The sequence below is a fragment of the Anolis carolinensis genome, chromosome 6, assembly GCF_035594765.1.
Source record: "Anolis carolinensis isolate JA03-04 chromosome 6, rAnoCar3.1.pri, whole genome shotgun sequence".
NCBI classification, from domain to species: Eukaryota; Metazoa; Chordata; class Lepidosauria; order Squamata; family Dactyloidae; genus Anolis; species Anolis carolinensis.
The window spans coordinates 6,224,968-6,240,847 of NC_085846.1; the positions used below are offsets into that span (position 1 = coordinate 6,224,968).

Sequence of the window (15,880 nt, forward strand, 5' to 3'; positions counted from 1 at the left end):
CTCACACTGAGTCCTCCTCACACTGAAGTCTCCTCACACTGAGGCCTCTTCACACTGAGGCCTCCTCACACTGAAGTCTCTTCACACTGAGGCCTCCTCACACTGAGGCCTCCTCCAATTGAGGCCTCCTCACACTGAGGCCTCTTCACACTGAGGCCTCCTCACACGGAGACCTCCTCCAATTGAGGCCTCCTCACACTGAAGTCTCTTCACACTGAGGCCTCCTCACACTGAGGCCTCCTCCAATTGAGGCCTCACACTGAGGCCTCTTCACACTGAGGCCTCCTCAAATTGAGGCCTCCTCACACTGAAGTCTCCTCACACTGAGGCCTCCTCACACTGAGGCCTCCTCACTCTGAGGCCTCCTCCAGTTGAGGCCTCCTCACACTGAAGTCTCCTCACACTGAGGCCTCTTCACACTGAGGCCTCCTCACTCTGAGGCCTCCTCACACTGAGGCCTCCTCACTCTGAGGCCTCCACACACTGAGGCCTCCTCACACTGAGGCACACCTGGTTATATTGAACTGCAGCTTTTGCTGAGTCATTGCATCCATCAAATTTATAATATTTCTGACAACAACAACCAAAATACCATTTAACACAGCTCGTGGTCTGCATGCAGCCAAGGACGGCTATGAATATGGCCCGACACAAAACCGTAAACGTACTTAAAACATTATGAAATTTTTGGGGTGATTTTTTGGTAACTAAGTTACATGGTTATCAAATGTGATGACAATGGAACAGAATGGAATATTCAGAGTATGTTATGTCCACAAATATTGGAGTATTATCTGTTATTCACATTTTATAGTCGCAGTCAGTAGTTATCACTAGTTAGTCCAGGCATGGTCAAACTTGGGCCCTCCAGGTGTTTTGGACTTCAACTCCCACCATTCCTAACAGCCTCAGGCCCTTTCCTTTTGCCCCTCAGCCGCTTAAGCGGCTGAGGGGCAAAAGGAAGGGGCCTGAGGCTGTTAGGAATGGTGGGAGTTGAAGTCCAAAACACCTGGAGGGAAGGCCGAAGTTTGCCCATGCATGAGTTAGCCTCACTGACACACTTCTCTTGCATTCCCCTTTCTCCCAGGCTCAGTTGTGGAACTTCCACTCCGGTTCATCTCATCACCGGTCAAAGGCGTTGCCTCCGCTGCAACAGGTCTGGAACCTCCTGCACCTTGAGGTGAGTGGGGAGCAAGGGGGACACTACTACTGTGCCCCACCAGGTGTGGTTGGACTATAGATCCCAATATCCCTTGCCATCAAGTGTGCCGATGGGAGGTGCTGTTCAGGAACATTTGGAGGGCCATATTCTTCACTTCTAGCTCCTCTTCAAGAGGTGTAGGAACATACCATGGGTCACAAATTGGATTGCGTCTCCTCAGTTCTTCTTTCTGTCACCTCTGTTGCTTTCAAAGCCTCTTGTCCTGGTGTTGTCAAAGGCTTTCATGGCCGGAATCATGGGGTTGTTGTGTGTATCTCGGGCCCGTCAGCATTCTGTCCTGACATTTCGCCCACATCTGTGGCAGGTATCCTCAGATGTTGCGAGGTATACAATAATAATAATAACAACAACAACAACAATAATAACCTCAAGATTGAACTTCAAAGACTCTGGCAGAAACCAGTACAGGTGGTCCCAGTGGTGATCGGCACATTGGGTGCTGTGCCAAAAGATCTCAGCCAGCATTTGGAAACGATAGACTGACAAAATTACGATCTGCCAGCTGCAAAAGGCGACCCTACTGGGATCTGCGCGCATCGTCCGAAAATACATCACACAGTCCTAGACACTTGGGAAGTGTTCGACTTGTGATTTTGTGATATGAAATCCAGCATATCTATCTTGTTTGCTGTGTCATAATAAAACAATAATAATAATAACTTCAAGATTGAACTTCAAAGACTCTGGCAGAAACCAGTACAGGTGGTCCCAGTGGTGATCGGCACATTGGGTGCCGTGCCAAAAGATCTCAGCCGGCATTTGGAAACGATAGACTGACAAAATTACGATCTGCCAACTGCAAAAGGCTACCCAACTGGAATCTGCGCGCATCATCCGAAAATACATCACACAGTCCTAGACACTTGGGAAGTGTTCGACTTGTGATTTTGTGATATGAAATCCAGCATATCTATCTTGTTTGCTGTGTCATAATAAAACAATAATAATAATAACTTCAAGATTGAACTTCAAAGACTCTGGCAGAAACCAGTACAGGTGGTCCCAGTGGTGATCGGCACATTGGGTGCCGTGCCAAAAGATCTCAGCCGGCATTTGGAAACGATAGACTGACAAAATTACGATCTGCCAACTGCAAAAGGCTACCCAACTGGAATCTGCGCGCATCATCCGAAAATACATCACACAGTCCTAGACACTTGGGAAGTGTTCGACTTGTGATTTTGTGATACAAATCCAGCATATCTATCTTGTTTGCTGTGTCAGACTATGTCGTTGTGTCAATAATAATAATAATAATAATAATAATAATAATAATAATTATTATTATTATTATTATTATTATAAATTTGTTTGTATCCCGCCACCATCTCCCCTGGAGGGGACTCGGGGCAGCTCACAGAAATATCAGATACAAAAACAATAACAATGTACAATACATCAATAAACAATAACATGCACCAGTTATAATAGTTAAACATTGACCAGAAAAATGAAACATCTATATATATAAAAGGGTAATGAAATTTCAGCCTAGGACAAAACAACAAAACTACACACCCCAGAAACACTAAACTTGGCAACACAACCCCTCATCCATGCCTCTATGTTCATACAACAAAAAGCTCCAGCTACTCCAGAAAACGGCCAGGCTTTGAGACTGCAAGGCTATTCACTGCTATTCCACCTGGCCAACAAAGGATTCCCATAAGCCACAGCAATGCGTGGCCGGGCAAAGCTAGTACTTACTAAAAACATAGAATTAAAAAACAGTGAGGTTGCAATGATAAATTAGCAAAGTGCACATTATAAGATTGCGAACCCAGAAACATAGATAAAGTGCCACAAATTCGTTTAAGGTCAATTTGGAGTGATATACCTCACAACCTCTGAGGATGCCTGCCATAGATGTGGGTGAAACGTTCGGAGAGAATACTACTGGAACATGGCCAGACAGCTCAAAAAACACACAACAACCTTCTTGTCCTGGAATCCTGTCAAATTCTGGATCTGTTTGAACAAGCACTTCTCTGAAGCTTTGGGGAAAGTTACTTCTTTTGGGGGGGGGAGCTTGGGGAAGTTACTTTTTTTTGTTCATGGAATTGGAGATTCCGAAAAGGTAGCTTTCTTGAATTTTTGGTCTTGCATAAATCGAGACCGAAGGCCAGGTTAATTGTGTTCTCTGGTGCCTTTCACCTCGTCAAGGACTTTACAGATTGTGAAGTGTTTTTGTAACCAGGTGTTAGTGCAGCCTTTCTGTGAAATCCAGTTCCTTCGTGATTGCTGAACAATAACTGTTTGCATTTAGCATTGTTATTATGTGGTGAAGTTATATAACTCTGATTTTATATAAGTTGCTGAATGCAAGCAGGTTTTTCCCCCCTTTTTAATCTGTGGTTTACTTCCACAGCTTTTAATAGCTTTTCACCCTCCATTTAATTTTTAAAGATTATTCTCCTCCCACACAATACATATATCTTTTATATAAGTTCAAGCAGCAAGAATAGCTTGATAGTGTTGGGTTTTGGTGCAAACAGTCCATTCCAGGAAAATACGGCCCTGGAAGATGCAGTTATTATCTGATTAAGACATAATTGCCCATATAATTTTTAAAATGAAGAAGGACTTGTTTTTCAAGAAGTCTTGTGGCCTTGTAAAATCGAAACTATTCTGGTGTCACAACATCCATCCTAGAAATCCTTACTGAAAAATGAGCCATAGCCTTCTGATGCTTCACAAATGAAAACCAAAACATAATAATAATAATAATAATAATAATAATAATAACAACAACAACAACAGCAATAATAATAACAATAACAACAACAACAACAACAACAAAAGCTCAAAAGCCTTAGAATGTGGTCAAGTTGGCAAAAGCTATTAATGAGGAAGAAAACAAAAGCTAGAGGAATTTGGAAGTTGGGATATGAGTTCTAATGACCATTTTAGTGCATTTATTGTATTTTAATTCTGTTTATACCACACTGTTACTATTCAATTCAACTTTTGTATTGCACTTTTTAAACTTCTCTGATGTGGATTGTTGGCTGCCTCCTGTCCCAAGGGGAGAAAACTGGAGTGTGAATAAAGTTATTATTATTATTATTATTAATAATAATAATAATAATAATAATAATGTATCATGTCAGAAGCGAATTGACGATACAGATATTTAAAAACACAATGTTAAAGACTTGGCTTTATGCTAGATTTCCTTTGTCCAGAAGCTGTCCTCTGGTGTCGCTGCGAGAAGGTCCTTCATGGTGCATGTGCCAGGGCTCAGGCCGCATTATAGTCAGTATAGTCAGCCTGTAGTTTGCTCTTCTTCAGACTTGCATATCGTGGACTGTACTTTGTAACTCCATTTTTTAAGATTGGCTCTACATCTCATGGTGCCCGAGCACAGTCGGTTCAGCGCCTTCCAAGTCGCTCCGTCTTCTGTGTGCCCAGGAGGGAGTCTCTCATCCAGCATGGATTGAAATTCCTGGTTTTAGCCTGCCACCTTTGGTCTCTTGCTTGCTAAGGTGTTCCTGCAAGTATCTCTGTGGATCTTAGGAAGCTGTTTCTTGATTTAAGGTGTTTACATGCTGAGGACGGGCTGGAGATATCAATGCCTTGGTCCTTTTATTATTGGACCTGATATCCACTGCTACTTCCCGGTGGATATCAAGTGGTGCAATGCCAGCGAAAGAGTATAATTTCTCCAGCCGTGTGAGGCATAGACATCCTGTGATAATGTGACATGTCTCATTAAGAGCCACGTCAACTGTTTGAACGTAGTGAGATGTATTCCACACTGGGCATGCGTATTCAGCAGCAGAGTAGCAAAGCGCAAGAGCGGATGTCTTCACTATATCAGGTTGTGATCCCCAGCTTGTGCCAGTCAGCTTTCGTATGATATTATTTCTAGCACCCACTTTTTGCTTGATAGTCAAGGAGTGCTTCTTGTAAGTCAGAGCACAGTCCAGAGTGACTCCCAGGTTTTTGGGTGTGCTGCAATGCTCCAGTGAGATTCCTTCCCAGGTAATCCTCAGGGTTCGAGATGCTTGTCTGTTCTTAAGGTGGAAAGCACACGTCTGCATTTTAGATAGATCAGGAATCATCAGGTTTCCCCTGTAATAGGCAGTAAGAGCACCTAAAGCTTCAGAGAGCTTCTGTCCAAAGCTCCCTACATGAGCGGTGATGGCACGATCGTCAGCATAGATGAAACTCTGTCCCTTTCAGCAGTGGCTGGTCATTTGTATAAATGTTGAACAAGGATGGAGCAAGCACACTCCCCTGAGGCAAGCCACACTTCTGTTTTTGCCATCTGCTTCTCTGACCCTGGAACTCAACAAAAAAGCTCCTGTTTTGTAATAATTTTGCAATAATAGTAACAACAACAACAACAACAAACATATCAGAGACATGGGGAGAAATGTCTAGTATTTCTCACATCATCATTTCCCTTTCTATATTTTAATTCTGCTTCTTTATTCTATCTTTTCATCCAGTCCTGTCTCCATTAAGAAAAACACTGTAGCTTTGCACATTCCTTATGGTTCCAGAGATGGCACGAAAGAAGAGGTCTTTCTGTGTCTGATTGGCAGGAAACCTGAGCAAACATTCTAACTGTTCTAACTGTCTTCCCAGCGGAGGGCTGGTGGTGGTTTGCTTTGAATTAATATGTCTCAGGAAATAGTAAGAGCAACAAAAGCAACCTCAAAGTCGTAACGTAGTGGAAATTGACAGCTTTGTTATCACCTCCTGCGTTTGATTGAATGGAACGGAATAGGTGGAGAGGTTGTGCCACCATTCACGCTGGCAGCGCTGTGTGTGGAGTTACTGTTTATATTTTCCATCTCTTTCAAGACCTGTTTCAGTGGATAACAGGGATTAAACTTCTTGCCACCTGTTTTCTGTCCCTCCATCTCTCCCTGTGCCTCTCCTCCTCCGCACTGTCTCCAGAAGAGGAACTTCCCCGGCAAGCGCAACCCCCAGTTGAAGAGGCCTGGGCCCCCCATGGAGCCCCCCGTGGTCCAGCCGATCCCACCGGTCCAGCACCCGCCCCACCCGGGCCACGCTGAGGAGATGCCCACCCCCATGAAGAGGCGGAGGAGCTCCAGCCCGGACCAGGTACAGAGGGGATGTCACTCACACAACCTCCCTGTGAGGCAGTGAATGACCTGATTGTAAGGCCCATCCTCCCTGCCCAAGCATACGTCTCTTTCCCGCTTGCTTGCCTCGCTTACGCTGGCCAAGGCATTTGCAGAGCCACTCTCTTGGCTTTTGGGCTACACTTCCTCGGATTCTGCAGGTAGCATACAGCCATAGAGGTGGAAGACACCTCAGTGGTTCCCAACTCGTGGTCTGCAAGAACTAAAATATGGTTCGCGGCCTCACCGTTACTACTATGGGTAATAACACAGCCCAACCAAAAAATACATTTTTTTCTTGGTGTCTTCATTTTTAGGCCTGTTCCTGGGGTTATTTGGGGTGCTGATGCAGAAAATTGCATTGGATAGATCACATCAGCTCTAGATAATTAAATATGGTTTTCTGTGGGCGAACAGATGGCAACTACTGGATGGCATATGTTCCGTATCAGAAACTAGAGCTGATAACAACAACAACAACAACAACAACTTTATTCTTATACCCCACCACCATCTCCCAAAAGGGACTCGGGACTGCTTACTTATGGGACAGACATACATACATCTATATATATAAAAATGTAATGTTCGTTTTACTAAGAAGTAAACAACAAAACCACCAAACCAAATGCAATGTTCGTTTTACTATAGCGTAAACAACAAAACCACTGAACCAAATCATACTAAATTTGGCCACAAAAGACATAGTCATCCAAAATACGTTTTTCAATTTAAAATAAAACCCTAGAAAAATAGTCCAAATTACAGAGGATGAGGAAGAGCCTTTCTCCCCCTAACTGCCAGTTAGAAAGGTAGGCTCTGCTGCCTTTACCCCCCCCCCCCCCGCCTTTAGGCTCCACCCCCTTCATATCAAACAACCCCCTCAGCTAAAATGGCTCCCAGGGCAGAGGGAGAGTGCACTTAGGCCTGATCCACACTGTCTATAAAATACAGATTATCTGATTTGAACTGGATTATTTGGCAGTGTAGACTCAAGGTCCTTCCACACAGCTATATTACACATTTATGATCCTATACTATCTGCTTTGAACGGGATTATCTTGAGTCCACACTGCCATATAATCCACTTCAGTGTGGATTTTATACAGCTGTATAGAAGGGGCCTCATATAATCCACTTCTAAGCAGATAATATAAGATTATAAATATAATATGTAATAATTACTGTGGTATAATAATACAGAACAATATAATATCTAAAACCAGGACAGTAAATAAAGAGCAACACTCTGAAAGCAGGGGAATTGGGAATTACAGAAAGGAAACAATCAGGGCCAGCTAACACTTCCCAACAAAGGATTCCCCCAGGCAGGAAGCAGCCAGGCTTTGAAGCTGCAAGGCCATTAAATGCTAATCAAAGTACCTAATTGCAGTATTCATACCTGCCACACCAAGACTATTAATTGCTATTCAAACTGGCCAACCAAGGATTCCGCAAGGTAGAAAGCGACCAGGCTTGCAAGCAGCAAGGCTATTCAGTGCTTTTCAACCTGGCCAACCAAGATTTCCCCTAGGTGAAAAATCCCCAGGCTTTGAAGCCATGAGGCTACTCCGTCCCATTCAACCTGGCCTAACAAGCAGCCAGGCTTTTAAGCTGCAAGACTATTTAGTGCAATTCAAGCTGGCCAAACAAGGATTCCCCTACTAAGGAAGTAGCCAGGCTTCAAAGTGGCTCTTTGATTGAGGGTGCTACTCCAGCTACTCCAGAAAACAGCCAAGCTTTGAGGCTGGAAGTCTATTCACTGCTATTCCACCTGGCCAACAAATGATTCCCATAAGCCACAGCAATCCGTGGCCGGGCAAAGCTAGTCAACTATAAAAGGACTGGGCGAGGGGTAGTGCTAAGCTCCATGAAGACAAGAGGCTGGCCCAGATATGGGGCTGGGTGCAAGGGGAAAGCTTGGAAGGCATGGGATGCTTCGCAGTGTGACCCATCTCTTCTGCTGTCTTTGTGTGCGTCTGTCCGTCTCTCTTCGTGCCTGGCTTTCTTCCTCTCTGCTAACTTCTACGCTGGAGCAGAACGGGAACGGGCTTGGCCACCACCCGCCGGGGCCCGGCATCCCCGTCAGCCCCCATTACCAGCTGCCTAAACCGGGACTGTGGAACCCGCTCCACGGAGACTCCTGGGGACAAGAGCGCAAGAACGTGGCTGCCCCAGAGAGACAAGTAAGGCTCCCCAAAATGCTCGCCAAAGAAAAGCGTGGTCCAGCTTCAAACCAGGCATGGGCAAGCTTCAGCCCTCCAGGTGTTTTGGACTGCAACTCCCACCATTCCTATCAGCCTCAGGCCCTTTCCTTTTGCCCCTCGGCCGCTTAAGCGGCCGAGGGGGAAAAGGAAAGGGCCTGAGGCTGATAGGAATGGTGGGACTTGAGTCCAAAACACCAGGAGGGCCCAAGTTGGACCAGGTCTGATTTAAATTTTGACGTGACATGCCGTATCTTCTCTTCCCCTTTCCTTCCTCCCCTTACCTAGGAGCAGAGGAACTCAGTGGCTCACCCCTTCCCGTACCCGTCGCCCGCCTATGGTTCCCACCCGCCCCCTCACCGCCCTTCGGCTATGGCGCCCAGCCCTCGCACACCGCCAGCACACCGCCCGCCCCTGGAGAGCCATGGCTGCCTGGCCCGGCCCAACGGAAGTGACCTTAGAGACAGCCGGGTCCCCCGGGCGCGTCCAGACTCCACCGCCACACCAGCAACCGTTGCCTGCGTGCCTTACGCCCCGCGCCCGACCCCGGGAGGCCCACCCGCCACCAGCAAGACCACCTCGCGAGGGCAACCACCCCTTGACAGCCTTGTGAGTAGAGATTTGATGATGCAACACTCCCTCCAGTGACATTGCAGGTTATAGTGAGCGCCACCTCCCAGTGTTCCTTTCTCTCTCCATTGGTGTGGAATTTGCATGACCCCGCCCACTGTCTCCCTTAACCCTTCCCTACTCTTTTCAACTCTGACTGCATAACAAACAGAGCAGAACTGAGCAGCAACTGAACATACTGGAACATACTTCCACATGATGTAGTTTATCCTGCATCAAGACACAGCTCTGAGACCCCCACCGACAATGGACCTGGACTACATTTGGCACACAACCCCCATGACCAACAGAACATACTGGAGGAATTTGGAGGGAATTGCCCATGATTTATGAGAGTTGTGGGTACTGGGATGTATAGTTCACCAGCAATCTAAGAGCACTCTGGACCCCACTAAGGATGGCCCTGGACCTCACTTAGCTATACAGAATCCCCATGACCAACAGTATATACTAGAGGGATTTGTGGGGAAATTTGCCCTTGATTTATGGGAGTTATAAGTACTGGGATGTATAGTTCACTTGCAATCGAAGAGCACTCTGGACCCCACTAAGGATGGCCCTGGATCTCACTTAGCACATAGAACCCTCATGACCAAAAACCATACTGGAGGGACTTGGGGGGAACTGCCCTTGATTTATAGGAATTGTAGGTACTAGGATGTATAGTTCACCTGCAATCTAAGAGCACTCTGGACCCCACTAACAATGGCCCTGGACCTCATTTAGCACACAAAACCCCCATGCAGGAGGGCTTTGGGGGAAATTAACCTTGATTTATAGGAATTATAGTTTGCCTACACCCAGAAAGCACTATAAATGCAAACAACAATGGATCTACAGCACATTTGCCATGCATACCCAATATGCCCAAATTTGAATACTGGTGGGTTTGGGGGGGGGGGTATTGTCCTTGACATTTGTTAGCTGTAGGTAATGGGATTTATAGTTCACGTGCAATCAAAGAGGACTCTGGACCCTACCAACAATGCACCTGGACCTAACTTGGCAGACAGAACCCCCATGACCAACTAAACTTACTGGAGGGATTTGAAGGGACTGTTCCACCATGGCGGGAGCTATAGTTCACCCTGCAACCAGAGAGCACACTGAACCCCCCTGATGATGTATCTAGAGCACATTTGCCCAACATGACAAACTTTAAGTATTGATGGAGTTTCAGGGGGTTAACCTGGCGTGATGTGAGTTGTAGTTCACCCACAAATTTATGCATTTGGTAAAATAAAAACATGACGACTTCTACTAACCTGGGCAACGCTGGGTACCCAAGCTAGTATGTAATAAAATGACTTGGAATGAGCTGTTATCCTGCTCTCCTTTTTAAATTCCTTCTTGGAATTGAAGTCATTGTTCAAAAAATACCATAATAGGTGAAGATGAAGTCAGTTCTGTTGGTATAACAAGTCAGGGTTTTTAAGATACTTCCTATAGTTACTTCTTAGAGCATTTCGAGACCTTCTAATAGACATTTGCACAGAGGGTTTAATGTGTTTAAAGTGTCTTTCCACAATCAATGTTCTAAGCTCTGGATTGGAGGGGGTGGTTTCTGTCACCAGCCTTCTAATTGTTCCTCCTTCCTGTCCGTCTCTGCAGGGGTCTGATCATTACCAAACACCGGCACTGGACCAGTCCTGTCCTGCCCAGGAGAGCGGAGGGCGCAAACCACCTCCTCCTCCGCCGCCGCCGCGACCAGCACCCTGCCTTGCCCCCCGCAACATACCCTGCGCTCGCATGCCGCCTCCCCCCACCATCACTAGAGGGCCTCCAGCGCCAGTGGTCGCACAGCCACCACCCGCTGCCCCACAGTGCCCCCCGCCCCCTCCGCCACCCCCTCCCCCGCCACCCCCCTCCGCCCCCGCCTCCGATGCCCTGGATGAAAGGGCCGGCAGCATTTGGGAGCAAGGCTGGAGAGGAAGAAGCTAACAGCGATCCTCTGAGTGATATTTTGTTCGGATGCGGGGAGCCCCGCCGGGAGGAACCTCCACTGCTGGCAGCTTGTGAGGCAGGGCGCAGCTTCCAGGATTCCAGCACCAGCAGCCAGAAGGGGTCTTTCTCCCTCCCCCGAGAAGAGCCTGTGGAGAAGCTCAGCCCCCTGAGATCAGCTAGCCCTGTGGCCTCTTCACCCCACGAATTCTGGCTGCCAGAAAGTGGCCAGGAAGAGAAAGGCTCCGGCGGCACCCCACCGCTGACCCCGAGCCCCTCGATTACCTCAGGAACCTTCCGGTCGCCAGAGAGCCCACCTCAGCCACCAGCGCTGCCCCCGCAGCCCCCGTCATCACCCCCGCAGCCGCCCCGGGCCTCCTATCCAAAGACACCTGAGCCGCCCGAGGTGCCTCCAGCCCCAAAGGCCGTGCCAGAACGCCTCTTCGGCTTCGCCAGCCCGCCACTGGAGCACCAGTTCGAGGAGCCCCCCGAATTCTCCAAGATCCTACCGGATGGCCTGGCAAACATCATGAAGATGCTGGATGAGTCAATCCGGCGCGGGGAGGAGGAACGTGAAGAGAGCTTCCCGCCTCCACCGCCGCCTGCCCCGCTTCTGCCAAGCCCCCCGCCTTTGGCCAGGCCGAAGCCACCACCCTCATCGTCCTCCTCCTCCTTCGATTACCCCAAACCCTCCGGGCAGGATCCACCCGAGCCTCCATGCCTGTACCGCTTCGGCAAACGTGATGCAGAGGAGAGACCACCTCCGGCAGCAGTGGCAACGGCGGCAACAGGAGGAGGAGGCGGTAGTAGTAGTAGTAGTGGAGGAGGAGGCAGCGGCAAGTTCCCTCACCACAGCACTGCCTCTCTGCTGAAGTCTTTGGCCAACGTGCTGGAAGGGCAGAAGCACTCCTATCGGCCAAAACCTCTGACCCCACCAGGTGCTAAGATGCCTCCTCTGGCTGCTGCCAGCCAGAGCACTGTGCCGCATTTCTCTACCTCAAGCCAACCCTGGGTCGGAGGAACTGGGACGGCGGGGGAGCGGGTGACCACCCCTCCGCCCCCACTCCCAACCCGGCCAATCAAGACAGAGTCAGAGGTGCTAGAAGAAATCAGTCGAGCGTGCGAGACTCTCGTGGAGCGAGCAGAGAGGGAGAAAACCCCTCCACCACCCGCCACCCCACCGCCGCCGCCACTGCCCTCACCTCCCCCTACTCCTCCCCCTCCTCCTTCTCCTTCTCCTGTGCCCCCTCCTCCTGTCAGAGCCCCCACACCACCGCCCCCTCCTGCTCCTCCCACCCCGCGGCCCAAGGATGAGTCCCGGAAACGGGACCGCGAGCACCGTCGACACCGCCGTTCCGGCAAGGACGGGTCCCGACGGCACCGTGAAGGCAAGGCCCACAAAGAGAAAAACCGCCAGATCCTGGGAAGCTTAGATGTCCAGAGCTCAGAGAGCCAGGCACGGGAGAACGGCGCCAAGCCGCCACCACCTCCCCCGCTATTGCCGTCTCTGCCATTGCCGCCACCACCGGTCCCCCAACCCGAGCGGAAGCCCACCATCAAGAAAGAAGAGGGGGTGATCAGCACCACAGGCTCCACGGTCGTGTGCTCGGCTGACCTGCTCAAGCTGCGCTCCTTAACTGAAGGGCCTCCGAAAGAGCTGAAGATCCGCCTCATCAAAGTGGAGAGTGGCGACAAGGAGACCTTCATCGCCTCCGAGGTGGAGGAACGCCGGATCCCCATGGGGGAACTCACCATCAACCATTCGGCTGCGGAAGTGGTGCGGGCCTGCAAGTGAGTGGAAATTTCACAGACTCTCCTCATTTCCATATCCTCACCTGTGTTTTCTCTCATTAGTTCTCCAGAGTGGCATCTGTAGAGACCTACACCAGAAAAAGCAGTTTAGTTCACTCATTTGATGCCAACCTCAGTGGTTGACCTAAAAGAAGTGAGGCAAGAAAGTTGTGTTTTCGGGGTAAACCTTGAACCGTTTCGTGTCCTGGCTTTCAGGGTGAGGGCTCCCATCTGTTTTTGGGAAGCTTCTTGAATTCAGGAGGACAGATATCTGTTTACGGTCTGGGGTGCCGAAAGATCTGTTTTCTATTGGCCCATTGTGTGTGTGTGTGTGTGTGTGTGTGTGTGTGTGGCTCCCCAGGCTCCCCTTCCCTCATGCTTTAAGGAGGCTTCTTCTTATCTGCTGTTTCTTTCTACTCTAGAGGAAGCACTCGGCTCTTGAGTGCATGTGTGACGGGCAGGCCCAGAAAACTCCCAATGCCTGCCAGTGCCTGGGCCTGTATGCCACACACGCCTTCTCCTTGGAAAGGAGTGTGTGTGTGGTGTGCAGGCCCAGAAAACGTACGTGCCTGCCAGTGACTGCAGCCGAGAGCCTGCTCCAGGGTTAGAGGAGTTGCTCGGCTGCAGGTACTGGCAGGCACGCACACTTTCTGGCCTGCACGACACACATGCACTCTCCTTTCCAAGGTGAGGCTGCTCTGCTCAGAAAAAGCAGGCAAAGAGCTGGGATCAGCTCTTGCTTGCTTTTATGAGCAGATTTTCGTACCGGGAGAGGGTTCCCTTTACGTGCTCCCGAAGTACTGAAAGAAACGAACAAAATGAAGGAAACGGGAGAAACGAATTCCGCACACAACTCTAGGCAGCAGCTCCTATATATTCTGAATTAATAAATGTCAAACATCATCTGGATAGACCTGCCAGAGGGTTTTCTTTACCATTTAGACAGTGTATTCAGCTGTCAAAGTTCTCCTGGCAGGCCATTCTACAATCTAGGGGCGGCTGAAGAAAACATCGCCAGCCTGTAATAAATGTTTTTGAGATAATCTGAACGTATGGCGACAATTAAATGGGAGGAAGGGAACTAATTCATAACCTGGGTGAGATCATGTAGAAGAAATGCAAGGAGGTCATTGAGAAGTGCAAGGAGATCATCCCACTTTTTCAACTGCTTTTAAAATGTCCTGGTTTTTCCTCTCACTTTTCTACTTTGTCCTCCACTTATTTAAATTGATGCAAACATGGAATAGTATTGACTCAGCAGCACGAGAGAGCAGGAATCGGGTGTCAAATCTCACTCTAATCCGAAGGGTCAGGCAAAGCCAACTGCTGCAGCCTCTTGTCTGTCGCTTTTTCCTCAGTTGTAGCTCTTCCCCTCTTGATGATGCAATGATGTTTTGTGTCCCCAAACTGGGATTTTCTGACCTTGGTATCCTTCAAAGCACAACTTAGCAACACATAAGGTACTTGGGGAAGCCATGCATTTGTACCTGATTGCTGTTAAAAAGCTGGGAGCTGAATGGTGTTTGAGAGGTGAAAGTGTATGTGGGTGAGGAAATGGATTATGGTGGCCCCTTCCCACTACTCCCACTAGGCCCAGTTCCAAGATTGATGGGAGAGGGAAATGTTTGTTGTCTCGCCACCTCTGTCTCCCTCTCACACATCTGCACCCATAATCATGTCTGCCGTCTGCCTTTTTAGACATGATCAGGCAGGCTTGGGCTTAAGTGAACACTTGTGCTGTTTTCTGTCATCTCTCTGTCCTAGAAAGTATGAATGTGTGTGTGAGTGTGTGTCTGTTGTGAGATAGAGATGGGATCCCGGAGCCAAAAGGGAGACGCTTCAGAAATCACAAGAGGAAAGGGACTGACAATGGAGCCTGTTTCGTGAAATGGAGGACATTGGAGCACACTTTGTGCTGGACATCTTCCCTAGAAAGTTTTGTTCCCAGAGAGTTCAGTCTGTCCCTCTTTTTCCTTTTCCTTTTTACAAACCCCTCCCCATGTATTTGCACACCAAAGTAGCTCACATTATCGTTTGCAAAATGTTTGTGTAGATTTGAGAACAAGGGTCAATCTAGAGAATCTACAGAATGCCTCGATAGCAGGACATGTAAAAAGATCTTGGAGTCCTTATGGACCACAAGTTAAACATGAGCCAACAATGTGATGCCGCAGCTTAAAAAGCCAATGGGATTTTGGCCAGCATCAATAGGAATTTAGTGCCTAGATCCAGGGATGTCATGCTACCTCTCTATTCTGCCTTGGTGAGACCACACCTGGTATCACACTGTATCCGATTGAAAGGAGATGTACACTCTAAGCTGGAAAGTGTCCAGAGGAGGGTGACTAAAATGACCAAAGGTCTGGAGAACAAGCCCTATGAGGAGCGGCTTAAAGAGCTGAGCATGTTTAGCCTGCAGAAGAGAAGGCTGAGAGAGAGGAGACATGTTGAGGGCCATGGATCAAGATGTTTCCAAGAGACCTCACAACCTCAGAGGACAACTGCCATAGATGTGGTTGAAATGTCAGGAGATAATGCTTCTGGAGCATGTCCAGACAATCTGGAAAACACACTTAAAACGGGTTTGGCTTTTTTGGACGGCAACTCCCAGAATCCCCCTGCCACCACCTAGAAAAGGGAGTAACCTTTTTCCAAATTCTGATTTCAGATAGTCGTCGTCAACATAGGCAGTGGTCCTCTTGTACATGGAAAGCAACTGAAGTGAAAAACATGTGTCTTTTGGTGACCATATTTCCCTCCCCCCTCTTCCTTCCAGGCATGCCAAGGTAAAAGGGAAATTCAAGGAGTCTTACCTGTCGCTCAGCAACTCCGTCAAACCTCAGATCAACATGGACGAGAAGCTCCCGCGGGATAAACTCAACCCCCCGACCCCAAGCATCTATGTGAGTGTCTGGAACGGGGGTCGAACGGAGTGGGGTTTGCGAGTGAAGAGAGTCAAAGGGCATGGAATGGGGTCTGGGGTGAGGATGGGCACT

General features: G+C 48.6%; 1 protein-coding gene across 1 annotated transcript in view; it reads left to right on the forward strand.

Annotated features, from left to right (window-relative positions):
- kdm6b (lysine demethylase 6B) overlaps positions 1-15,880 on the forward strand; it is a 155,786-nt gene that overhangs the window by 121,193 nt on the left and 18,713 nt on the right. Inside the window, exons 10-16 of the mRNA XM_062983866.1 lie at positions 1,088-1,180; positions 6,131-6,298; positions 8,358-8,504; positions 8,811-9,131; positions 10,764-10,938; positions 11,012-12,884; positions 15,661-15,787. Of these exons, the coding sequence (XP_062839936.1) occupies positions 1,088-1,180; positions 6,131-6,298; positions 8,358-8,504; positions 8,811-9,131; positions 10,764-10,938; positions 11,012-12,884; positions 15,661-15,787 (2,904 nt within the window). The remainder of the gene's footprint in view (positions 1-1,087; positions 1,181-6,130; positions 6,299-8,357; positions 8,505-8,810; positions 9,132-10,763; positions 10,939-11,011; positions 12,885-15,660; positions 15,788-15,880) is intronic.